The sequence below is a fragment of the Balaenoptera acutorostrata genome, chromosome 16, assembly GCF_949987535.1.
Source record: "Balaenoptera acutorostrata chromosome 16, mBalAcu1.1, whole genome shotgun sequence".
Lineage (NCBI taxonomy): Eukaryota > Metazoa > Chordata > Mammalia > Artiodactyla > Balaenopteridae > Balaenoptera > Balaenoptera acutorostrata.
The window spans coordinates 20,119,106-20,146,381 of NC_080079.1; the positions used below are offsets into that span (position 1 = coordinate 20,119,106).

The 27,276-nt window shown below is 42.0% G+C and overlaps 1 protein-coding gene across 4 annotated transcripts in view; it reads right to left on the bottom strand.

Annotated features, from left to right (window-relative positions):
- MXI1 (MAX interactor 1, dimerization protein) overlaps positions 1-27,276 on the bottom strand; it is a 91,346-nt gene that overhangs the window by 58,696 nt on the left and 5,374 nt on the right. For 2 of the 4 annotated variants that reach the window (XM_007173071.2, XM_007173070.2), the window contains exon 2: positions 12,723-12,855. In XM_007173071.2, the coding sequence (XP_007173133.1) occupies positions 12,723-12,855 (133 nt within the window). Of the gene's footprint in view, positions 1-12,722; positions 12,856-14,557; positions 14,851-27,276 lie in introns of those variants that run through there. The other 2 variants (XM_057530823.1, XM_057530822.1) reach the window with 2 other exon arrangements.

Genomic DNA, 27,276 nt, shown 5'->3' on the forward strand with positions numbered 1-27,276 from the left:
GAAACAAAGGGGGGAAACTGGCGTGGGGGGTGGTGGTGGTGGGATGAATTGGGAGATTGAGATTGACATGTATACACTAATATGTATAAAATGGATAACTGATAAGAACCTGCTGTATAAAAAAATAAATAAAATTCAAAAATTCAAAAAAAAAAAGAAGCATGAACCATGAAAGATAAACATGTAAACTGTACTTCATCAAAATTTAAAACTTTTGTTTTTCAAAAGACACTGTTAAGAAAATGACAAAGGCAAACCACTGAGGAGAAAACATTTGTAAACCACATATGTAACAAAGAACTTGTATCCAGAATTTACAAAGAACTCTTACAACTCAATAAGAAAACAAACAACTAAATAAAATAAAAAGCAAAAGACACAGACCCTTCACCAAAGAAGATATATCAATGGCAAACAAACACACAATAAGATATTCAAAATCACTAGGAAAATGCAAAATAAAACACAGTGAGATACTACAACACACCCACTAGAATGGCTAAAATTTAAAAGACTGACAATACCAAGTGCTATCCAGGATCTGGAGCTACTGGAAGTACCCTACACTGCTAGTCAGGATGTAAAATGGTACAGTCACTTTGGAGAATGGTTTGGTAGTTTCTTTATAAAGTTATATATACACTTACTATGTGACCCAGAATTCTACTCCTAGGTAGCTAAGAAAAATGAAAACATATGTCCACAGAAAGACCTGTTCATAAAAGTATGTAGCATCTTTACTTATAATAGCTAGAAACTATATACAACCTAATGTCTATCAACTGGTAAATGAATAAACAAACTGTGGCATATTCATACAATGGACTCAGCAATATAAAGGACTTAGCTACTGATTCATAGGACAACAGGAATGAATTTCAAACAACATTATGCTAAGTGAAAGAAGTCAGACACGGAATAGTATATACATGATTCCATTTATATGAAATTCCAGAAATGGCAAAACTGTAGTGACAAAACAGATCAGAAGGTGGAGATTAGAAACTGACTATAGAGGCATGAGATAATAATATTTTGAGATGATAAAAAAAAGTTCTGTATCATAATTGTGTTGGGGGTTGCATGACTGTATACACGTCTAGTCACTGACTCATACACTAAAAATTGAGGAATTTTACTGTATAGAAATTACACTGCATCAAAAAATTTTTTTAAAGTTATAAACCTCATCCTACAATTGAGGCAATACTCTAATCTACCACAAAGTATTCAGGAATGAGACTAAAACATCAATTCCTTATTCTAGAAGACTAATAATACAAATTACTAGAAAGTGCATAATTTTAAAACATAAGCGCTTTGGGGAATATCTGTTCTTTCATCTACTTAAATTTATTTTTCATTTCTGGCATATGATTAATCTGCTGTCAGTCAAGAGTATAGACAGTCAAATCTTCATCTTCATAACAGGAAGTCAACAGATAACAAGCAGGATAAGTTCCTAATTTAGAAATATGAAAGCAAACAGTAGAAGAAACTGTTAAATTATTGCAAGTGGTAGCCTCTAGGAAGCAGAAATTGGATGGGGAGAGATGAGGCAGAGGAATGTTATTTTAATTTGTAAGCCATTTAGTATTAACTAACTTTTATCTTAGTGCCAGAAATTAAGATGCATCTAAATACATACTAAAGTTATACAATATTTGTGAAATAATCACTTCTTAGGTAAAAGCAATATTGGGAACTACAGAGAATTTTCAAGATTAAAATGACTGCTCTTAAACAAATTTTCAAAAGTTAAAACAAGGCATTTAAAAAGACAAACCACTAATTACCTAGACTGCTTCATTATTTGATTCTATTACAGGGCAACATTCTAAAAATCTTTGAAAATGGAAAAAATATCAATGATTTCCTAAATCACTGGACTTCCAAATTGTAATTCAGTATTTCAGGAAGGAGTCAGGCATGAAATAAACATTCAGTAGATATTTGTTGAAGGAAAAAAAAAACCCAATGGTACCATAATTAATAGCACTACTCATAATAGAAAGCCCATAGATCCCAATTTTCATTGTTAGTATACTCCATTCCTCACTATAGTACTAGAAGCAGACACAGATGTTATACATATATCTATTTCAAAGAATCCTCCTGTCTAAGGGAAATATATCACATAGAAAAGTGATTCTCAAAGGGAGTAAGGGAGGAGAGGTTGGCAGGATAGCTGAATTTTCCTTGTTCTGGTTGCTGCAGGAGAGTGGAAGTGCCTTCTTCCAACTGACTACACTCCCTACTCCTTATTGGTTTATTTCAAGTTTTAAAGGAATCAATGCTGTGGTGATCATTTTGTAATGAACAGAAATAACAAATCACTATGTTGTACACTGGGAACTAACATAGTGTTGTTGGTCAGTTATACTTCAAAAACAATCAAACTCATAGAAAAAGAGATCAGATTTGTGGTTATCAGAGGCCGGGGGTGACGGGAGGGGTAATTGGATGAAGGCAGTCAAAATATTTAAATTTCCAGTTATCAGATAAATAAGTACCAGGGATGTAATGTACAACATGATTAATATATTAACACTGCTGTTTGTAATACATGAAAGTTGTTAAGACAGTAAATACTAAGAATTCTCATCACAAGGAAAAAAATTTTTTTCTTTTTATTTTGTATCTGTATGAGATGATAGACGTTCCCTAAACTTATTGTGATAATAACTTCATGATGTAAGTCATTATGCTATACACCTTAAATTTATATAGCACTGTATGTCAATTATATCTCAATAAAACTGGAAGAAAAAAATAAAGGAAACATTGCTTAATATTCAGTCATTCATTCTACCTTTAGTTCTTTTTAGCATTTGTCATATGTCCAAGACCCTTCATTATCTTACTGCAATAAATAAGACAGGCAATCTTTTTTTAAAGTTTTATTGATACATACTATAAAATTCACCCATTTTAAGTGTACAATTCAATGAGCTTTTGTAAATTTACGTATTTGTGTAACCATTACCACATTCCACTTTTAGAACACTTCTATCACCCCAAAAGTCCCCTCATGTCCATTTGCAGTCAATCTCCACTCCCACCCCTCACCCACTGCTGATCTGCTTTCTATCTCTATAGTTTTGCCTTATAAATTTCATATAATGGAATTATGCAATATGTACTCTTATGTATCTGACTTTGTTTACATAAGTTTTTTGTGGTTCATCCATTTTGTCATATGTATGAGTATTTTTTCTTTTTTATTGCTGGGTAGTATTCCATTGTACAATATACTATATTTTGTTTATCCATTCACTAGCTGATGGACATTTCAATTGCTTCCAGCTTTTGGTGATTATGAATAATGCCATGACCATGCATGTTCAAGTCTTCCTGTGGACTCCTGTAGAATAAGAGACCTTCATCTTACAGGACAGTGCCTCACACTTGTTACACTTTACCACTAACAGCCAAATGATTTTTCACATTTGTGGCCAACAGTATGAAGCACATACTGATACTTAATAAATTAATATTAAATTCCTACTGATACTTAAAATGTTTGTTAAAAGAATAAAAGAAACATGTTACTCAGCTATTTCTGATAATATGGGTCTTAACCTCAAATGCTAAAAAAAACAAAACAAAAACAACTTTGTCTCCAATGAGTTTACCTGCTACAAATAAACTGACGATGAGAATAAAGATATTAAACATCCCTAGATCAGTTTTGTACAAAACAATCAATTAAGCCTAAGTTTCTCTAAAAGTCTTCTCAAAACTATATCAACATTTCATTAAAAAGTACCTTCCGGTCTACATAATCATGCTCAAAGTATTCAGCCATTCATTTACTTAGTAAGGATTTATTGAGTGCCTACACTGGGAATATAAGTACTCTAAAATTTCAAAGTCTCTTCTCTCATGTAGCTCACATTCCATCATCCAATTTTTGCAAAAAGTAAAAATAACAAAAATAGCAAAAATAACGCAGGACTTACTAAGAAAATTGCAACTATATACCATACACTATGGCACTATATTCTTACAATGTTAGATAACCATCACGTAATTCTTTTAAACTAATTTCTACATACTTAAGCATGTTTAAATTTTATACAAATAAATCATTTTGTTTCTTTAAACAGTCACTGGATTAAATATGGTGTTCGTGATAAATTCCATTAAAATATTAGACTCTGAGCTTTTGGTAACCCCCCCCTCCCAGCAATAAACAATGATTCTATACAAAAATGAGATTCAAATACTTCTTTTTGACTAATAGTGCTATTTTCAGGAATGTAACCTGCCTTCCAAAGGACAACTGATTGGGTAACGTATTAAAATGATAAAATTAAGTACACCAAAACTTAAGAGCCAGGCCTAGAAATCTAAATTTTAAATTGTAACTTATGTGCATTTACTGTTACCAACAAAGACTACAAAAAACCATCCAACAGACTAAGTATTAATGACAATACATTATCCAGAGTTTTTGTGGAGACTAAAGATCACTTTTGTTCTGTTGTTCCTATAGAAGATATATACTATCACACAGGACTATGGTGATCGAAATTAAAAACCTGAAAATTTACTTCTAATACCAAGGCAAACTTACCACATTTTACTCTCTAGTCTCTTTTATTACATGAGAGGAAAGGTTCTTTATAGCTCCTCAAAAAGAATCCTAAATTGCCCCTGTCTAATTAATCAAAATAAGAGTAAAGGAAAATCAGTTGCTTTATCAAAATACATGACTGACTAAAGACTAAAATTATATTCTTCTATAATTTAAAAACGCTCGTTTCAAATGGCTTCAAAGCTCTCGTCATGTGGCCTCCACAAATGGTGTTTACATAGTGTTCTCAAAAGACTAGCAAAAATATTTCCCATGATAAACAAAGACAAGGAAATAAATACCACATGGAAACCCTTTTATCCAATGTCATAACACTAAATAAAAAGAAAATCCGTAACACTTTCCCCTGAAATGTATGCAGTAACATTAATAACAAAATTATCTACTAAACCAAATATTTTCTCTTATAAGAAATTCATTACTTAGATAAAACATAAGGAATTTCTCTCTAATACTATGTGGTGGAATCCCTATGTCTCCTTGAATGCACATTAAATTTAATCAATGAACAAGTATATATTGTGAATCTATAGCATTTCCATAATAACTTTTTCTATAAATTTAAGCTATTTACTCTCTGTACCATCATCCAACATAAATAAAAATGGCCCTGTCTATAACATCTTGCTGATTTGTATTATTTATCATTTTTACTATATACACTATCTTTCCAAATATACCACAAGCTCCTCTATGGTAGGGAAGCATGTACAGCAATAGTTCTATATATATAGCGTAAGTTCAATAAATTTGATTACAAATTATTTTAAGAGAGCAGTTTCAATAGCTAGCAAATAAGGAAGCAAATTGCAAAGGGTAAAAAAGAACCCTGGTGGTAAGGCATTAAAACAGCAGGTGCAGACCACACGTTTCAGGCATTTCCCAGAGCAGAAAAGGAGAACAGTAAAACACATAAATTTCAGGTTATAGTCACTGAGTCTTAGTTTTTAAGTAAATTATTACTAAGGACTGTTTGCTGATTCCAGAGAAACAAATTGCAGGGATTTCTCTCATCTTCTAGTTGTACTGTGCATACCAGTCCAGTTTCCTTATCAAAAAAATAGAGAAATAAATTCCACTTCACCTCACAGAAATGTTCTGAAATTCAAAAGAAATAATAATGTATGTTAAAGGGCTTTGCACACAAGTAGCATATTAAATGCAAGGTGTTATTGAAGATGGATTCTACCCTTTGATCCAACAATTCTAATTCTTCATGTTTATCCTAAGGATGTAGGTGGACAAATGCACAGAAGTATCTGTACAAAGATGTTCATAGTAGCCCTGCATGGCATGAAAAAGTAGTGTAAAATTAACATTTTAAATGTCATTAACAGGGACGTCCCTGATGGTCCAGTGGTTAAGAATCTGCCCTCCAATGCAGGGAACAGGGGTTCGATCCCTAGTCGGGGAACTAAGATCCCACATGCCACAGGGCAACCAAGCCTGCGTGCCACAACTACTGAGCCCGCACGCTCTGGAGCCCATGGGCCACAACTAGAGAGAAGCCTGTATGCCGCAACAAAGAGTGCGCCCACCACAACAAAAGAGCCCGCGTGCCACAACTAAGACCCAGTGCAGCCAAATAAATAAATATTTTTTAAAACGTCATTAACAGATGGTTGGCTTAACAAATTATGGTACACACATGAAGTAGAATATCATGCTGTAATTAAAAACGACTTAACAGATGTGTATGAACTTGAAAAAATGTTCAAGGTAAGTGAAAGCAGGATTGCAAAGGTTCACAACCCTGAGATGCCTTCTTTCATCTTTCAAACTTGATCAGGTCCTCTATTATGGCCTTCACAGGATCTTCTATTTTTCTCTATTAAGCTCATCATAGTTTGAAATAATGTATTTATATGTTTACTTGATAACATGTGTTAGATGATAATGAAGATGGTATACATATGTGTACACACACACACACATACACACACACGGGGAAGAAAAGTCTGCCAGTGTTTTAAAATGTCAGAAGCCAAAATGAAAATAAAAACAATCTAAAAAAAATATGCATACTTAAATTACATTAGCACTATTGAACAGAAATGAGATCTGGATACATATTTTGTCAAACCACACCACAAAACCTCTTTGATTAGATTAGTATTGGGGAAACTGTCTTCACTTAAGAAATGACAAAGAATCATGCTACAATATATCCAAAAGGAGGCAATGCTGTTTAATTTGTAAGGAAAAAACTAGAAGAGAAAGCTTTCTTCAGGTTAACATTCCTGCCTGCTTAGAATTATGCATATACTGCTTAAAATCTGTCTTGATATTAAACTTAACCATCACTTATAGCTATAAGGCTTGGACAAAAATCCCTTAAGCATCTCTAGGCCACATGAGCTTTAACCATAAAATATATGATAATATCTTACCTTCATAAAACAGAGAGCTGTACCAGATGAAATCCTGAATTCCCTTTCTATGATTTGTGATCTTCTATATTACAGTATCACATAAATATTTTGGCGAAAGGCCTCTCATCAAATAGGAACAGAAGGAGTTGTCCTACCAACTTACAAGCCATGATCATGCAAGTCTCCTTCAAACGATACTTCCACAGGGGGATATATTCTTAAGAAACCCAACAACAGCAAACTCATGCTTCAATGAAGCATTTAATGGAAAATCTGAGTTTGTTGAGGTATATAAATAATTCTTGAGAATTTTTCATTTAAACTTGGTTTTAGTGAAAGACAGAATATCACAGAACACATCAGATCACATCACTCAACATTTGGAAAGTACTTGAAGAACAACACTAATATCATTAAGAGTTTAACTGCTACTAATTTCCACTTTTGTCCTGAAACTTTGGGAGTTCTCTACTGGACAAAGACTCAGCAACTAGTTATTTAATATAGAAAAATTGAAAAATATAGACTAATAAGAAATTTCACAAAAATAAAAATAAGGCTTCATTCTATTATTCTGTGAACAAATAAGTACATGTTTAAGAATAACAACCGAAGATATATCTCAAATTACTTCCACTAGGGGGAAAAAAACCCTCTACAACTATACTAGAAAAAGAGTTCACCCCGCTCCTGCAAAACAAAACAAAAAAAATCCCTAATAATCCATGAAGAAGACAGACAAAAAGGATGTAAAGCTGAAAATATAACAGTACATCATTCCCTCTAAAATAAGACTAAAACATTTCATCATTCTGTAGTTTAAGAAAAGTTAAACTAAAGCCTTACAAGCAAAAGGAAAGTTGTTTTGTTTTTTATGTCATCAGTCTTAGCACACAGTACTGAAATACTGCAGCTGAAAAATGTAAGACATTTTTCATCAACTTGAAAATTCAACCGTAAATTGGTATAGGTATACCTTGGAGACATCATGGGTTTGGTTCCAGACCACTGCAATAAAGCAAATATCTCAATAAAGTGAGTCATACAAATTTTTTGGTTTCTCAGTGCACATAAAAGTTATGTTTACATTATACTATAGTCTTTTTTTTTTTTTTTTTTTGGCTGCGTCGGGTCTTAGTTGCCGCACACCGGATCTTTGCTGAGGCATGCGAGATCTTTCCTTTCAGCACGCAGGCTTCTCTGTAGTTGTGACGTGCTGGTTTTATTTTTTCTCTCTAGTTGTGGCGCTCGGGTTCCAGGGTGCGTGGGCTCTGTAGTTTGCAGCATGCGGGCTCTCTAGTGGAAGCACGCGAGCTCAGTAGTTGTGGCACGCGGGCTTAGTTGCCTCACGGCATGTGGGATCTTAGTTCCCCAACCAGGGATCGAACCCGTGTGCTCTGCATTGGAAAGCGGATTCTTTACCACTGGACCACCAGGGAAGTCCCTACTATAGTCTATTAAATGTGCAATAGTATTATGTCTAAAAAAAAAAAAGTACATACCTCAATTCAAAAATATTTTATTGTTAAAAAATGCTTACCATCACTTGACAATGCAGGGTTGCCACAAACCTTCAATTTGTAAAAAACACAATGTCTGTGACACACAATAGAGGGAAGTGCAAGAAAATGAGGTATGCCTGTACTTACTACTTTGTAGATCACCTTAAAATAATACAATTACTATATGCGTGTCACAAGCTCATACCAATATTTACTGCCAATATTTGACAGACTTACGGTTCTTTGCATATATGAGTTCTGATATCACTGAATTCTCATGACACAGGATGACAATAGTAGTCTTTAAAATTAATTGTAGCATTCTGTAGTCTATAATAACATACCTGTTTAAAAGAACTGGTAATCTGAAGATTTTTATTCTTCAAATACTATATATTGTTTTCCTTTCCAGATGTATTATCATTAATATCCTTCAGAACACAAAGTAATCAGAGTTTGCCAAAGCAGGAGTTGCACATTCTTCCATTATTTCTACTTACAGAGTCTAATATAATACTTGGCACAAAAGAAAAACTCAGTTCCAATTTAGGACAGTCTACTTGGAGTTTGAAAACCTTCCATTCTTCAAAAACATGTACTGTGTACAGAGCACTGTGATGGGTACTGGGGATAAATCTTTAAGCAGAAGAGATTCAATCCTTGCCTTCATGGAGTTTTTAGTCCAATAAATGAGACATGAATTTATCAATCAGATAACTGTATTTCTATAGACTGTGATAAACAGTGAAGGAAAAGTAGGGATGCCATGAGGTATGTGAATACCTGCTCTACTTTGGCAGATGAGGAAAAGGCTTCCCTGAAGAAGTTATTATTGAGCTGAAGTAAGAGTGTAATTAGATAGAGGTAACATGGCAAAAGGGGAAGAAAAATGATTCTCAGAAGAGAACAGAGTATGTGCAAAGACCCTGAGGTAGGAGGAAACATGGTATACTGAAGCAACTGAAGGAAGGCTAGCCAATATAATTCATCAGAATTATATTTGGGACAAGAGTGGTTGCAGGGATACCAGTCAGGAGGTCGCAACGGCTGTCCAGGTGAGGAGTGATAGTATCTTGGATTAGGAGGGTAGTAACGAAGCTAAGAGAAAAGGCAGGCTCAAGAGATATTTAGGAGGAAATCGGTGTTACGCTGAAGCCATGTACAGTAGTGTCAGTAGAGTTTTAAAGATGACAGATCTTAATATTTTTCAGTTGTGAGACCAAACAGTAAAGAAGCTGGGAATTTGAACTTATCTGATACTACTCAATAAGCCAGATAGCAATTGCAGCCAGTTCTCTAACAGCAATAACATCTTAGCAAGGGTGATCTTTGGAAGTGTGCCAGAAGGCCATGAACCAAGACTACAGTAAAGTCAACCATGAATTTAAAAAATAATTATGTATTACAGATCCCACCTCCTAATTGTTAAAAGGATCCCAAATGATAAAATTACTGGGATTTTCAAGGTACATGCTTTTAAACTCACATTACATCACTCATTTTCTCTCCTTTTTACTTCTATGAAAGTAAGGTTTCAAGGCTTGGGAGAAAGGAGGAATAGGAATTTATAATATTATGAGTCAACTCTCAGCATAAATTTATAAAGTAACATTTTATATCAGGAATATCGTATTATACCTGAGAATATTAGGGGGGGAAAAGTCAACCAACATTATATCTTAAGGATGCTACAATGTCAGGGAAACAAATGTCACTTTATGACATACAAGAGATCAATGTTCAAGACGCATAAGAACAGCAACTTCCATATAGGTAGCTTTTTGATCAGGAAAATAAGACGCATATACTCATCAACTCTATTCCTTTCCTTGTTTCAGATGACTAATAAATGAAAATTTTTACAAGTTTTCTTTCTTTCTGCTTTATGCAACCAGTATAATAAAATCTTTATTAAATCCAGTAATAGGCTTAAAGTTAACAGGGAGTCTACAGTGCTCCCTTACAAATGAAACAACAACACTATCTCCCAAGTACCCCAGTATTAGAATTTGATCCCTGGTTCCCTACTCCATGAAGCAGAAATCTTAAATGGTAAGGAGAAATAATTTCTAGTGTTCCACTTTAACATACTAGTTCTCATCTAAAGGCCCCACCCTAAATCCCACACATGGGTCGACCTTGAGATAATATATCCTAAAATCTCTTTTTCTTTCTCTCTCTCTTTTTCTTTCTTTCTTACTATTTATATTCCCATGAAAAATTACTTTACTTAGTCTTAGGTGGTCCAATGTACACGTAATTATTTTCCCTTGGGTACTAAGAACAACATGGCATACTTGTAGTGTTATAAATTTTCTGACATGCTGTGCTAAAATACACAGTAATTAGCAATGTGGTCCCACACACAATAGTAGAATCCTGACAAGAACACTAGCATGAAAGAGAAACATCACTTAGTCAAAACCCCAAGTTAAGCAAAGTATAAGTCAACAGATGACAAAGACATTAATGACCTGTAACATAACTGGTAAAATCTAGAAATACACATCTTATTTATACCTCTATAATCCTTGAGTTGTTAATAAAAATGTCACATTTGCAATGATGGGGTGGTGTACTGAATAACGAATATAGTAACTGATCTCTAAAACTGTCAATAAATCAGTGTCACAGAACTTCAGGGGAAGGCGGGACCTTGGTGAGTACATAGTTCATCCCTCAATTTACTATGATGACAGTAAAGGACAGAGGAAAAATGTAATGAGATCATATACTTGATTTCTAGAAAGTAGGAAACAATAAATACTTGCAGCATGGCAGAATCCACGTTTGGTTTCCTACCTGGTATTTCTCCCATGTCTCGAAGTTAAAAAAAAAATTTTTTTTAATCTACACATGGATTGGAAAACTCATAAATTCCTGAATACAGGTTTCAGTTGACGATACCTTAACCAGAGAAACTGTGAGGGGCAAGAAAATTTATACGTACTTTTTGTTTAATGCTGCATATCATACTACATATTTTCTTCCCAAACCTCCCATACCACAACAAACCCTCTAGATCCACACATAAACATAAATACAGCATATTACACTTATGGCTAATTATTGTTATAATTTTTAAAATTGTTTAAAATACACAGAATAGTCTTAATGAAGAATAGAAGCCATAAAGGAAACACAGCTTTAAAGATAAGTCAGAGAGAGAAGAGTGAATCCTAGTGATGTGCCTCAGTAGTCCAGAGTGGGAAGATGCAACATTCTGAGCTCTGCTACATATAGGAACCTCAAGTTTTCTGCATCAGTGAGTTAGAGCCCCTACTCCTGACCCCTCCCCAATCCACCTCCCCAAGTGTTATCCAATTTCCTGTCTGGAGCTCTCCAAAGTCTTCAGGCAAACTTAGTTACCCAGAGATTGCTCTGTGCCCCACCAAAATGAATGCTTATATTCTCTAGACCAAACTTTGGAAAAAAAAGATCTCATTTAATTCCTTTTATCAATGGAAAAGGCAAGCATCTGTTGATTTTGACTTTCTTTTAAGACTGGACTTTTGAAAACTTCATATGAGATGAATCTTTAGAATTCACTGACCCTCTAGAACAAAAACACTGAAGAGAGAGCCACACACTACCAAAAATTTTCAAAAAAAATAGAAGTCAACTATGTCTGAGTACAGCCAAGTAAGCATTTTCTAAGTTTCTGTTTTGATTGAAGAATAAGCACCTTCTTTCTTTTCCATTTTTTTTTTTTTTTTGCTTTAAAAGCTCCCAATTCAATCTTATCATCCTTAAAAAAAATAGACTGTGCCCACTAACTTCCTACTCTACCTAAATATTTTTATTCCTTTGACAAAACCCTTGATTCTGTTTTATATCCTGCCTGAGCTATTTTTGATTTTTTAAAAATTTTGGATCATCCAAGTTTAAGCTGGCCCAAGACTGCATTTAGCATGTGGCTGCATGCGTGGACACATGCTGCCAGGTCTCTGAACTTACTATCGCTCTCAGTCACAGACATCTCCACTTAATAATCCCCAGCAAGAACTTCTTTGGTTGTCTTTCCAGATTCTATTTCTTCCCTTCTACACAAAGGTAGGTTATGATTCCGAGACTTTATTATTTTAAAAGGGCCATATCCTGAGGGATGGTGGGAAAGGCACCCATTTGGCTGTTCAGTGTTGCTCTAGACTCGGTATTAGAGAACTGAGGTCAGTTGGGCCAGCACTTCTGCCTGAGTATGTGCTCCCTCCCTCCAGCTGCCCTTTCTAAACCTCCCCAGCTTGCTACCTGTTGGCAGTGCTGGTGTTGCTGCTCCCGCTGCTGTGTTTCTGTGCCCGGCTCAACCTCCGTGGGGGCTTTGAATGCTGCAGCCGGGGGCTCGGCATGGAGGGGAACGCTGAGGCGTAGCCATGTTCACACTCTAAAGAAATGGCAAGAAAAAAAGATATGATAAGAGGAATATACCCAAATTCAAGGATCTACAGATCTCAAGTCCTTGCAGTAACAGGTTGTTGAAAACAAGAGAAGAAAAAGAGGTAAATTTTTTCCACTCTTTCTGGTTGGAAGATAAAATTCCCAGTCCTTGCCTGGTCATCAATCCTGTGACATTATATACAGACCCAACTCACCCCTGGAAGGTGTACCAACACTTCCTCTAAACCAAGGAACTTCTCCCTCCTCTCCAAAATCCTTTTCTCCAAGAATTCCTGACTCAAACACTCTCTTTTCTGAGACCAATTACCATTCACCTAAATTATTTCACTTGCCTCAAAATCCCTTTTCCTTTAACTATCCCCCTTCTAGAAGGTGTCTCTCTAAGCCCCACGTTTTTGTGTACTTCAAATAAATCAATCACCTAGTCTTAGGAGGACATTTTCTCTCAACACCACAATTTCCAGGGGCTGTACTCTTCATACCCCCATCTCTTTACAGCTCCCTTAGTCTCCATTCCTAAGGGGATCCCATCGCATCACACTTGAGATTCAAAGAGGTCCCTTGGCCACAAGTGTCTGCCCTCCGCCCTGCTCTTCAGCAGGCATTCCCTTTCTTTGCTCTCAGCCTTGTCTCCTCCACCCCTACCTGCACTGCTCCCAGCCCTTTCCTCCAGTTCTTTGCATCCTCTTGCCTCCCAGGTCCTCAGATCACCTCCACTCTCAACACCCTCCCTCCCTCTCCTCTGGTCCACCTCCACTCAGGGCAGCTCCCAGTTCCAGCCTGACCCCTCTCTCCGTCTCCCCCAGGTGACAGTCTCCTCCCCTTCATTAACATACACACACCCACATGTGCCCCCCACACGCATGCACCAGTGGCACTCCTCCCCTCACATACCTGCTGTCTCATGCACCCCTCCACTCACATGCCCACCCTCTCTCACACGCACACCCACACACACGCACCCCCTCCTCACACACTCACCCCTCCTCACACACGCACCCCCCTCCTCACACACTCACCCCTCCTCACACACGCACCCCCTCCTCACACACGCACCCCCTCCTCACACACTCACCCCTCTTCACACATACACCCCTCCTCACACACACACCCCTCCTCACACACGCACCCCCTCCTCACACACTCACCCCTCCTCACACATGCACCCACACACACACACACCCTCCTCACACACTCACCCCTCCTCACACACGCACCCCCTCCTCACACACACACACCCCTCACACGCACCCCCTCCTCACACACGCACCCGCCTCACACACGCACCCCCTCCTCACACACGCACCCACTCCTCACACACTCACCCCTCCTCACACACGCACCCCTCCTCACAGGCAACCCCTCGTCACACTCGCACCCCTTCCTCACACACGCACCCCCTCCTCACACACACACACCCCTCGTCACACACTCAACCCCTCCTCACAGGCAACCCCTCGTCACACTCGCACCCCCTCCTCACACACGCACCCCCCTCACACACGCACCCCCCCTCCTCACACACGCAACCCCTCCTCACACACTCACCCCTCCTCACACACGCACCCCCTCCTCACACACGCACCCTCCTCACACACGCACCCCTCACCCGCCGCACCGCACTCCTTGCGCGGAGCTGGAGTGCGCGGGCTCAAGCGGTGGAGGAGGCGGCGGCGTCCAGCCGTTACCTCGGTCGCGGCGCTCCAAAAACTCGGCCGCCTCCAGCAGGCGCTGCACGTTGATCATCCGCACCTGCTCCATGGGCACCGCGGGCGGCGACAGGGGCCTCTCCGCGCTCCCTTCCCCGGCCGACAGGAGGCGCCTCATGCGGCTACAATCCGGCACCGCCCCGGGACATGTGCGGCGGCGGGCGGGCCAGCCCCGCCGCGGTTCCGCGCGCTCCTCGCCGCCCCGCCGCCCCGCCGCCCCCGCGCCTCTGCAGACAGCCAGCGCGGGGTTTGTTTACCTCTCCGCGCGAGCACGGGGGAGGGGCGGGAGCAGTGCCGCGGCCCGCCCCCTCCCGCCCCTTCCTCTGCCTCCTGGGAAATGTAGTCCCGCCCCGCCCACTGCACGCCGGGAGTCGTAGTACGCACGCCGCTTCAATGCGCCTGCGCCTTGCCAAATTCCGCAATGGCCGCCGGGAGATGTAGTCCCGCTCGACTTGTACCTCCCAGATGCAAAGACTAAGAAGCTCTCTGGGCTTTGCTTCGCGGAGGGAAGGATTTGAGCGAACTGTGAGTCTACTCCCGGGGAGCCCTTTTCTCAATGACTCCCGGCGGGCGCCTAGGAGCTGAAGCATGCTTGATCCGCAGTGCCACGCTCCAGTTTTCTATCTACTACTACTTTCTCCTGTAACTTGTGTGCCTTGGTTGCCCCATGTGCAGAATAAATACTTGAAAAGCCAAAAATCCCTGTTCAGGAACAAGGGGTGATCCTATCAGAGCCAGAGAGGGCTCCCATAAGGCCCTTCTTCCACCTCAGTTTTCACAGAGAGGTAGTGTTTTGTGTGTTTTTTTAATCTTATTTTTTAAAACTCCTTTCACCTCCCTCAGGAGGGGAAAAGGCTAGAAAACCTCGAGATTTTAGAGACTAGAAAACCTCGCTGGTGCTGCAAGTGAGGGATATAATTCAGTGGTTTGGTGCTGGAGTCACATGAGGCTCAGTTCAAATTCTGACTCTGCTACTTAACACTAGTTGTGTGGACTCTTCAGGCCTCATTTTCCTCACATCTATATCAGATATAATTACTCCATTTATCCAAACATTGAGGGCCTGCCATGTGTCAGGCACTGTACAAGACATAATGTGTACAGTAATGAGAGAAACAGAGATGGGCCTTGCTCTCAAGGAGTGTGTAGTCAGTAGGGCTAATTGTGAAGATTAAATAATTCCAGCACTTAGTACATGGCACTCAATAAATGGAAGCTATGATGATCATTTCCTCTCACGCTCTCCTCCACAGAGAAGGAACTGAAAGCAGAGGCTAAAGAGAGCAGGACCACATTAAAAGACTGCCAATGGCTGCCCTCACCACCACCGTCTTTCCAAGTCCTCAAAGTCTAGACAAGAGTTTCTCCACCTCAGCATTATTGATATTTTGGGCGAATAATTCCTAACTGGGGGTGGGTGTGGAGACCTGTGCATTGTGGGATATTCAGCAGCATCCCTGGCCTCTACCCACTAGATGCCAGTAACACACCACCAACTCAGGTGTGACTACCAAAAATGTCTCCAGACATTGCCAAATGTCTCTTGGGGCAGAAAATCACCCCTGACTGAGAAGCTCTGGTCTAGGGCGAAGAAAGGCAAGAGGGTCATAACTGTTGAAAGCTCTAGGAGCAAGCTGGGAATTGCGTAAACATCCATAACTTTTCCCCACCCTGATTATTTTAACCTCCTGGTGGACATCCAGAATAACAGGAAGCTCTTGGTGAGGGGAGAACTTCCTGTGGTCATTCCAGTGGCTACTGCAGAAAATAACCATCTCAGAATGAAAACGTTACTCTCAAAAATGTCATGGGCTTCATGCTGTATTTTAATATGCTCTCCCTCCTTTTTTTTCCCAAAGTGAACAAGATTTCCAATGAGGTCAAAATCTGCAAAATTCTACCAGCCTTATTAAATATTACACTTGGCACCACATTTAAGAGCCAAATAGATGTTCCATCAAATGCAGGGAGACCCAAAATGAGAGATGTTCACAAGCCACAGGAGATTTTTTTTTTTGTAAAAGCTTTGAAACAGGAACTGTGCTTTTTCAGCTGTTGGCTAGGTCACTTCAGATCTGGGCTTTCCCATTGGGTGTTGGTAACAACCACCCTCCACATTCAACAAGGGACATGTTGGATAGGGGAAGAATGGAATTATTTAAAAGAAAATACCTGTTCACTCAGAACATCTGTAAGTTGAGGGTAGAAATAAAAATAAGGTTGAAAGTTTCTAATAAAGTTGAAAGTTTCTACCACTTCAGATCACAAATTGCTAAGGGCTACCCCAGGAGCTTAAAAGAGGTAGCTTTATAACAAATAAAAGTCTACCCAATGGGAGGTAAACCATGCGACATGCAATCAAGGAAAAAAGTACAAACTGAAAATACACATGGGTTCAAGATGGGTTTAAATCCATACATCATAAGCCCTAGCGGGCTATTAAGAGAAAGCAGGATGCTTGGAGCACATGCCTGGCCTTTCACAGTTGACCTCCAGATGAATTAACCAACCCTTCTTTTAAAGCCATGGCCAAGAGGGAGATGAGGAGATGGAAAGTAGTGCGAGAATCACCAAAAGGCCACCTGCATATGTTGAAGAAGAGAAAAGGTGATGGTGCTAGTGGGCAGTGTTAAGAACCGGTTTCTGTACAGAAATATCCAGCCTCTTCTAACAGCAAATGACCTGCTCCGGCTGACTCCCAGAGTTCTTGTGTGGACATTGGCCACAAAGGCCTCCTACAGCACAAAGCCTGGGGCTCTAGCCTTGGGAGAGTGATGGTACCCACAAACCATCCCTCAGCACCAGCCCAGCCTGGGGAAGCCCAGAGGCAGCCATGGCCTTTCTTTTGCAGATGAATCCAATCTGCACTACAAATGGGGAAACTGAGGAAAAGCAAGGCTTCCAAAGTCTATGACAAAAGAACCTGGAATCTTACCCATAGTTTCTGGTTCTTCTGTCCTCTCCCTAAAGTATCTCACTCAGGGGAGTCTCTTTTGAAGACGGAAAAAGTCCTCCAGAGTCCCCCAGCCCTGTAACAAACAGCCTGGATGGGGACAGTCTGCCTTCTGGAAGAACACGGCAAAGCTCTCCATTCCTAGGGGTCCTCTCCCTGCACCGTTTACTCAATGTAAATTTTCAAATGATTTACTGCAGATCCATGAACAATGGAGAAGCCTGGTCTGCGTTACATCGTTTCTGCAGACAGGAAAGACGAATAGAGGGGAAGGGGCCACGAGGTTAAGGTGCAAGTCCGAAGTCACTGTCTTAGTGACACCTGGCGCTTAAGAGAACTTCCCTGAAACTGCAAAGTGTATACTGTGCAGGGCACTGTTTTCCGCAGTTATCTTCAAGGGTGGGGATCTTCAAATAATCAAGGCTGGGAACAGGGGAGGTAAGTCCTGAGCTCCTAAGTAGGAACCGTTAACAGTTATACATCTTCCCATCGCCCACCCCAAAATGACAACCGCAGCCTCCTCCTCGCCTCTCTCCTCGGAGCCCAGAAACGTGAGGAGCAGCAGAAAACCTTTTCTTCTGCCCAGTGAGTCAGCCTTGCCTAACTTCATGCGTAAGCTCTCCTCGAGTCAGCAGCAGCTCAGAGCTGCGGGTCTGTGTGCAGCCGAGATAAATTTGGGTCTAGAAGGGATGACGTAATGCTAAACCCGAGAGGTAGCTGCCGCCTCCCAGGGCTCCAGTCGCCAGGGCTGCCGGCTGACATCCCAACCACACGGAAAAGCACCACGACCCAGGTGCCTGAGCTGGGGATAAAGGGAAAGAAAGGACATGAGGGTGGAGGAAACAGCAGGGGGAGGCAGTGTTAATCTGAGATCGCTGAATCTGGAAGTTTGTTGTTTTTTAACTTTGGTTTTCTGGTGAGATCAGGCCACTGGCAGAAGCTCAAACAGCTGCACTTGACTTCCATCCTGGCTTATCTCTTCCCTCTTAGAAAAGGGCTTCTTACATTTTATTAAATGGCCCTTATAACAGCAGCCTGTTTCGGTGATTGTAATGGATGTGTTAATCTTTCGAATGTCCTCTTCCTTCTTTTTTGCATTAACTTGGATCCAAGAAGAAATCTGCATTGCAGGACTCAATTAATATGCACGTGCAAGACTCTTGCTTACCCTGGAGCACCCCACTTGGGGGTGCAACTGATAAGGTATGCGGGAGGATCTTGCTAGGGGCATGCCAAGTGAATGTTCCCCCGAATAACATTTCATGGTTTGTTTCGTAGAAGTTTGTATCATTAAGCGTATTCCTCAATCCAGCCTCCATTTTTCAGATGAAAATACTGAGGCTCAGAGAGGTATGGTAACTTACCAAGGTCACACAGTTATCTATCAAACTGATGGAGCAAGGGTTAGGACTCAGTCTTACAGACTCTCATCCTGTGCTCTCTACCCATCTCCATAATTCTTTTTCTAGTTGATTTGTGGTTTTAAAAATAAATAGGTAAATATGGGGTTTCCCTGGTGGCTCAGTGGTTAAGAATCCGCCTGCCAGGGCTTCCCTGGTGGCGCAGTGGTTGAGAATCTGCCTGCTAATGCAGGGGACGCGGGTTCGAGCCCTGGTCTGGGAAGATCCCACATGCCACGGACCAGCTGGGCCCGTGAGCCACAATTGCTGAGCCTGCGCGTCTGGAGCCTGTGCCCCGCGACGGGAGGGGCCGCGATAGAGAAAGGCCCGCGCACCGCGATGAAGAGCGGTCCCCGCACCGCGATGAAGAGTGGCCCCCGCTTGCCGCAACTGGAGAAAGCCCTCGCACGAACCGAAGACCCAACACAGCCAAAAATAAAATAAATAAATAAATAAATAAATAAATAAGAAAATCCTTTAAAAAAAAAAAAAAAAAGAATCCGCCTGCCAATGCAGGGAACACGGGTTCGATCCCTGGCCCGGGAAGATCCCACATGCCGTGGAGCAACTAAGTCCATGTGCCACAACTACTGAGCCCGCGTGCCACAACTACTGAAGCCCGCGCGCCTAGAGCCCATGCTCTGCAACAAGAGAAGCCACGACAATGAGAATCCTGCACACTGCAACAAAGAGTATCCCCTGCTAGCCGCAACTAGGGAAAGCCCGCGCACAGCAACGAAGACCCAACACAGCCAAAAAACAAAAAACAAACAAATAAATAAAGTTATAAAAAATAAAATAAAATAAATAAAAAATAGATAAATAAAGTGGAATACATTTTCTGGTCTTTTAAATTTATGGAGACCCTCTCCTTTAAATATCTAGATCAAGTTACATTCCAAAGGGATCCAAAGCGTTTCCTGTTTCGTCTTCTGTTCAAGGTTCATTCTTCCCTAAGGAAAGGGAAGAATCAACTCCTCTGCTGGTGATGACCACAAGCCATGGGCCCAACCTCGCTACATCACTTTAATTAAAAGACCAGCACAGGTAAATGATCTTTGTTGTATGGAAGTAGCTTCCTTCATTAGGAATGCCTCCCGAATACTTTTTTTCAAATGACATTTCATCATGTGTTGCTGTAGCCGTGTATTATTCTCCTTTAATTTGTGGTTATAATCATTTATACTGATAGGTTTTGTGACTTTCAGCCATCTCTGGCATATATCCTGGTCAGCCATTGTATGTTGTTCTTTAAAACTGCTCATTCCACGGGTTAATATTTTGTTTAGAATGTTTGCATCTCTATTCAAAAGCAAGAATGTACTGTAATTTTTTGTTGCACTTATCAGGTTTTGGATGCAATGACCTATTCTTTCAAAGTTAAATGCAACTTGATTTTAAAGCCTTAAAAAAATATATTACCAGAGGCCTTCCCCTGCTGCTAAGAGGATGCCCCACATTCTTGACACAGCCCTGGGTAACCCTCCCTCCCCTGCCAGGAGCCTGCCTACAGTTGCCCTGCCTCACCACCCCTTGGCATCACCACTCCCTTCCAAGCGGCAGAAACTTGTGGAGGTCACTCTTAGGGCCAGCCAGGCCCTGGACACTAAATCACACACCCGGCCCTGCTGCCTCGTGGCTGAGTTCTCAGCTTCAGGTGCACTATTTAGAATAAAACACCAGGACTTTGCCTGGCCAAAGATGTCTGTGATCTCACCATCACTTCTATTTCCAGCATTCTGATTCTAGGATTCTGGGATTCTCCAGAGATCCTAGAACGTATGCCTCCGCTTGCCTACTAGCTGCTACATAATGAGAGGCAACAGTGTGCATGGTGCCACTTGTATAGTCAGTTCATTTGATCCTCTGCGCACCTCTGAGATTCCTGTTTCCCAGATGAAGCCCCAAAAGGTTAAGTCATTTGCCCAAGGTCACATAGGTAGCAAACGGATTCAAACCTAGATTTCCCAACTCTTGGACCCCACAGCATACGTCAGGGTATGTTCCGTCAGACAAGGTCAGACAAAATTGGTTAGGGCAATGGTCTCACCCAGGTGTAATACCATCCGCCTAGAAGGCTTCAGAAATGTGTAGGAGTGTCTTTCTTGCGTGTCACCATGACTGGGGAGTTCTACTGGCATTTAGTGAGTACGAACCAAGGATTTTAAATCCTGCTCAAGAAGAACCGTCTCATCAATAGCTCCCTTGTTGATAAACACTAGGTCAGAAGGTTAAAGGCAGAGAACTCATCATTTGTTCAACGAATCTTTCTTAATCCTCCATTACATGCTGGGCACTAACCTAGATGCTAAAGAGAACAATGAACAAAACTGCTTGTGGGGCTTCCCTGGCGGCGCAGTGGTTGAGAATCTGCCTGCCAGTGCAGGGGACACGGGTTCGAGCCCTGGTCTGGGAAGATCCCACATGCCGCGGAGCAACTGGGCCCGTGAGCCACAACTACTGAGCCTGCGCGTCTGGAGCCTGTGCTCCGCAATGGGAGAGGCCGCGATAGTGAGAGGCCCGCGCACCGCAATGAAGAGTGGCCCCCGCTCACCGCAACTAGAGAAAGCCCTCGCACAGAAACAAAGACCCAACACAGCTAAAAATAAATAAATAAATAAATTTATTAAAACAAAAAACAAAAAACAAAAACTGCTTGAGGTCTTTGTCCTCAAGGTGCTTGTATTCTAGCCTGATAGATGATAAGCAAGTAAAATCATTGTAAACTGTGATAAGTAGGATAAGGGATAAATAATAAATGAGATGGGGCGGTAGCTTTAGGTGGGTAGAGGGATTAGGGCAATCACAAGGGCTGTCTAGGCCAGCTTCTCAAGCTTTAATGAGCGCACAGATCACCTGGGAATCATGCTAAAATGGAGATTTGGATTCAGCAGCTCTGGGGTGGGACCTGGGAGTCCCATTTCTGACAAGGTCCCAGGAGACACCAGGGCTACCCATCTTCAGACCACACTCACGTTAAACAGTAAGGGTGACGGCCATGCAGGGAAGATGGATTTTATTCTAAGTGAGATAGGAAGGAAACTATTGAAGGGCTTTAACCAAATAAATGACATGAACCCAGTTATATTTAAGATCACTCTTGTTTCCTAGATCTCGATGGAGGAGAGGAAGAGGTTGGACCTACACCGTTTGACCGGAACCAGCTGGCCCACACTGGCAAGGTGGCAGCCAGGGCCTAAAGCTCATCTGTGCAGCTCACACTTGCCAAGCACGGGCCAGACCCTACAAGCTCAAGTGCCTTCTGGAAACCTAGTAGAGCCTGACAGGGTGTGGATTCACACCCTTGACATTGTAGCACCCAGAGTGTCAGGAGCCCTACTGGTTGGGTGAGTTCCCCAGGGGGTGCTGGGCAAGGTGGTACTGCAAGGGCAAGTGGCAACACCCTAGACCATTGCCTTCCAGAAAAAAGGGCCCTATCTGGCTTCAGTGTCAATGCCTAAAGAGTCCCGGAAGGTTTTGGCTGCCCTCTCTCTGCCCTAGGATGAGTGGGAAGTAAAGGAAGTCGCTCCAGGGAGGCATTCCCAAGGGGACCCTCAGCCTGAACCTCAAACATTCCAGATTCCATTTCTTGCCTCTTGCTCTCTGACACTTCTCTCAGAGTTCTGAAGTCTCCTAGGAAGAAAGAAAAACCTGGTTTTGAGTCTCAGCTCCACTCTTTGTTAGCAAGTGGCCTTGGGAAAGTTAGTTAGCCTTGCTAAGGCTAAGGCTTTCCTCATCTATAAAATGAGGATAATGATAGCACCCTCCTGTTGGATGATTGTTAGGATTTAATATAAAGCACTTAGCATTGTGCTGGCACGTAGTAACTGCTCAGTAAAAGGGCACCATTATCACTATTCCTTTGGAAAACAGAGACAACATTGTATTTGTCAGCAGCCTCCTTGGGGACAGGCTATCAGACTCGCAGGAGACAGGCAAGTATTATTTACTGTTCTCTATTTGTCTGTCACTTGCACTGGAATATAGAACTAGAACTGGAGACCACACATACTGCACTTTGGAAGCAACAAGCACAGTGCTTGGCTCCTCACAGGTGTTAGAAATTTTACAGCTGGTGGAAAAAAGGAAAGAAAGTTGCATGCAAGGTACTCAGAGTCTTGGGAGTCAAGAAATATGGTAGAGATGGTCAGGTGTGGTGGAGGTAAGAGGGAGATAACACAGGGACATCATAATGAAGTTCTGGGCCCCTGTAGAAATAAAAACAAAGGCCACATGCGCTTACACTCGCCACCCATGGCCAAAAACAGAGCAGCCCTGGGCACGCCCTCCATTTTAATACAACAGTATTAAAACAGTCCCGAATCATCTTTATTCAAGTATCCTTGCTAATGGCAATAAAGACACAGGGTAAAATATCTCTAATAGCAGGTAATCCAAATCCCCTTTTATTAGCTTTAAATTTCCCAATCTTTCTCTCCCTCAGGACACTGTGTTTATCTTTCTAATTTTGCTGTGTTTAAATTTCCTTAGCAGACACTGGAGTTGGATATTAGAGGTATGAGGCCAAGGGCATGTTGTATGGGAGAGCAGGCTTGGTAGGAGCACTGCTATGGACAATCCTCCAAGTGCAGAGTGCCCTAGTCTGTAAAGAACTAGGAGTGGAATGTGCTTATTTACAAGGTTGCTTACACAGTACTTGATTTCCTAAGCTCAGGCAGCTTTAAAAAAAAAAAAAAAAAGAGTCAGATATGTAAATATTACAAGAATAAACACAAAACACAAAGGATTTTAAACACCAGGCTGGGGGGTGGCAGGGTGCATGCAGGGAGGGGAGGGACTATTCCTTTTTTTGGAAGCCCGGCATAAATTTTTGTTCTATCTGTAATGATGGCTAGAACCAAAGACACAAAGCCCAAGTCAGATGCAGTCCCACACTGTTGGGGTTTACTTTAAGACAACTGAATTTCTAAAATCTGGCACTGCAATAGAGTATAACTCCATGATGGCAGGAAACTGTACTTCCAGGTCCTAGCACAGAGCCTGACATAAAGCAGTGTGTACCCCTTAAGTACCAGTTTGATGGATGGATGAATGAACAAACTCACAGAACACATTTAGGGAGAATTCCTGGCATGCAATATAATTCCACATTTTATAAAATTATTTGCCACAGGGGCCTTTTAAAGAAAGGTTCTCTAACCTAAATTTTTAAAAAAGAGATCCTATTTACATATATTTCCTGGAGATGTATTGCTCAAAACAAGGGTCACCTGAACTTTCAAAATATTTCACAAGCAAGGGGCCCTGTACAGCATTCTGCCAAGATGAGGAAGCAAAGAAGGAACCTCCAGCTGCGGAGGATGGTGGCAAACGCCCATTCGTTTTGGCCAGAGAGATCAAGTCAGCTGCTGACAGCTTTAAGACCTCCAGCCAGGCCACTCAGGGACAACAGTATCGAGAAAATTATTTCCCTTTAGTTTAGCAGAAGAGCCAGAGAGCAGGTGTCTCTCCCTGCGGAATTGAAGCTTCTCTCCAGTGTCAGCCAGAGCTCCACCCTCCACCCCCAGAAGGAGGCCCCTCCAGGAAGACTTGAATTCCTCCTCCTCAGTTAAGGCTGGGTAGCCATCCTGTCACTGTCATCGCCTTCAGGCTCCCCCCACTCCCCCCACCCTAAATGTAAAAGGAAATATTTCTTCTAAATGGTGAATTCAAATTAGCTCAATTTTGAGAGACTATTGAGAATGTTGCAATGACCTTTGCAATAACCGGACACACCCTGGGATCAGTAAACCAGGGTTGAGAATTGCTGACTTTATGAGCACCTGACTTATAAAACAAAAGCCTGGTTTGGGGCTCTGCCTGGGACCCATTCTCACGTCAGGCGGGAGGGAACACAGCCCAGAAGGACCTGGTTCTGCCTCTCCTGTGTCATCTTGGGTAAGCCACTGTCCCTCTCTGGGCCTCGGCCTCCCCGTCTGTATAGTGAGGATGATGGCTGCTCTGTGACCTCTGGGGCTCCTTCTGGCCCTGATGCTCCATCTTACCACCTGCCTCCTTTCAAAGCAAAACCCAAAAGGGATTGGAAGGCAGAATGGGAAAGGGCAGAGAACTGGTTCAGAAGGCCAGGCTACCATAAACCTTCCCCCGTTTCTTCCTGCTGAAAATGCCTTTATTCATTCTGCAGGAAGATTCCCATTTTTTGCTGGGTTATTGATTTTTATACTTCTTTTTCTTTCTCTCTCTTTTTTTAACTCAAAAGCCACAAAACCACAAGTCACCTCCCCAAAACGGGTCATTTGGAAGCCAGTGCTATCAGGGGTTAGGTGTGTCAGGCCTGGCATACTGGTGGTATCTAAGTGAAGACCAGGCCAGGGCAACCATGGGCTTCTCCTCCAGAAACCCAGTTTAAATCAATATTTATCCAACTGTATTTATAGAAAGTGGTGGTGGTAGGGAAGAGGGGGTGGGGTAGGGAGGCAGGGGCATCTAAAACAGAACAAGCCACAATGACTGATGCAAATCTTTGTGGCCAATTCATTTCTGCAGGGCCAGGCCTTTTTTAAAAGGCAAAAGACCCAGCTTTTGGTGAACCTGCTGTTGGCCCTAGTACCATAGCAACAGCCCCAAGTCCTCTAATATGTCCAGAGGACAGACTTGGGAAAGGCAGTAGGAGGGGGGTAGTGTTTCCTAGGAGCCTAAACTTGAGTTAGGGCCAGCAGAGTTGAACAACTCTGAAAAACAAAAACAATCTCTCTGGTTGGCTCTTCTGTTTCCAGCTTCACTTCTAAACCTTTTCTAAGCAGAGTGTGTGCAGGAAGACCCTGGACAATCAACAGGGTGTTACAAACACCCGCTCTGCTTCAGGTAATTGGGCGACCTTGAGCAAATCATTTCACCTCTCTGGACTTCATTCCTTAGCTGGAAAATGCATACACGTATATATGGTTAAAACTGTAGGCTCAGTCGAATCAGAGGCCTAGGTTCAAACCTCAGCTCTGCCATTATTAACCCTGTGACCTTTGGGCAAGTTACTCGGCTCCCTGTTCCTTGGTTACCCCCTCTGTAAAATGGGGGTAATAGAAGTGCATATGCCGTGGGGTTGTTGTGAAGATTGGAGGAGATAACGCATGTTTAGCCCCATTCTTTACCAAGTATAGTCAGTGCTCGATAAATAGTTGCCAGTGTTGACATTATACAATGCAATTAGTTGCTGCTGCCACCGCATGCTGGCACCCTCTTCATTTCCTTCCGTTCTACCCCCAGACTTCTGCCAGCCATCCTCAGATGAAAACCCCCATTTCTAGGTGCATCAGTGGGAGAGTGTTTTGGTCAGAGAGGGCAGGTAGGTGAGCAGCTGTTGTTTTGCCTTGGATCTGATAGAGCTTCCCCCCACCACCACCACCTCCCAAACCAGAAATGGCTCAATTCAGCTTCTCTAACTTCCCATGGTCCGGATGCTTTTCCTGGGTCCCCTCCACAGGTTACCCAGTCCCTGGGAGCTCTGGGACTCTGAAAGCCACAACAGTATCCTCAAAAGTCTATTTCTGGCATTTACCTATGGGCAGAGATAATATTTAATTTATTTTATTTATTTATTTATTTATTGGCTGTGTTGGGTCTTCGTTTCTGTGCGAGGGCCCTCTCCAGTTGCGGCAAGCGGGGGCCACTCTTCATCGCTGTGCGCGGGCCTCTCACTATCGCGGCCTCTCTTGTTGCGGCGCACAAGCTCCAGACGCGCAGGCTCAGTAATTGTGGCTCACGGGCCCAGTAGCTCCGCGGCATGTGGGATCCTCCCAGACCAGGGCTCGAACCCGTGTCCCCTGCACTGGCAGGCAGACTCTCAACCACTGCGCCACCAGGGAAGCCCCCAGAGATAATATTTAAAACTGGAAAAAAAGTTGAATCTGAGGAACATAATTTAGGATGCAGAGGAAACAGAAGCCTGATTTAATAATGCTCTTTACATAACTCCACCAAAAACAAGTACATCACTCCACTCCCATCATAAATCAACCCATGGAGTTTTCAGAAAAAAAAAGCAATTGCACATAGTACATGCTCAATACATATTTGTGGAATGAATGAATCGTAAGATGCCTTCTGTACAGAAATGTGACCTAGGTGAACATTAGTTGCCACCAAAGCCCTCAATTTTAGCATAAGTTGCGCTGGTTTCCTGCTCTCTAAACCAATAACTGATCCGTCTGTAGGGTCACAGCTGATGTAGTTTCAGCTCTCTAGGCCTGACCTACCATCTCCTTACAAGCCCTGGTCTTTACAGCCCAAGGGCATTCTGCATTGATAATGGGAGACATCCTCCCTTCTTGAAAGAGATCAGTATTTCTAACTCTTCTCCAAGTCTTCAGAAAGTCTGTCATGTGTCC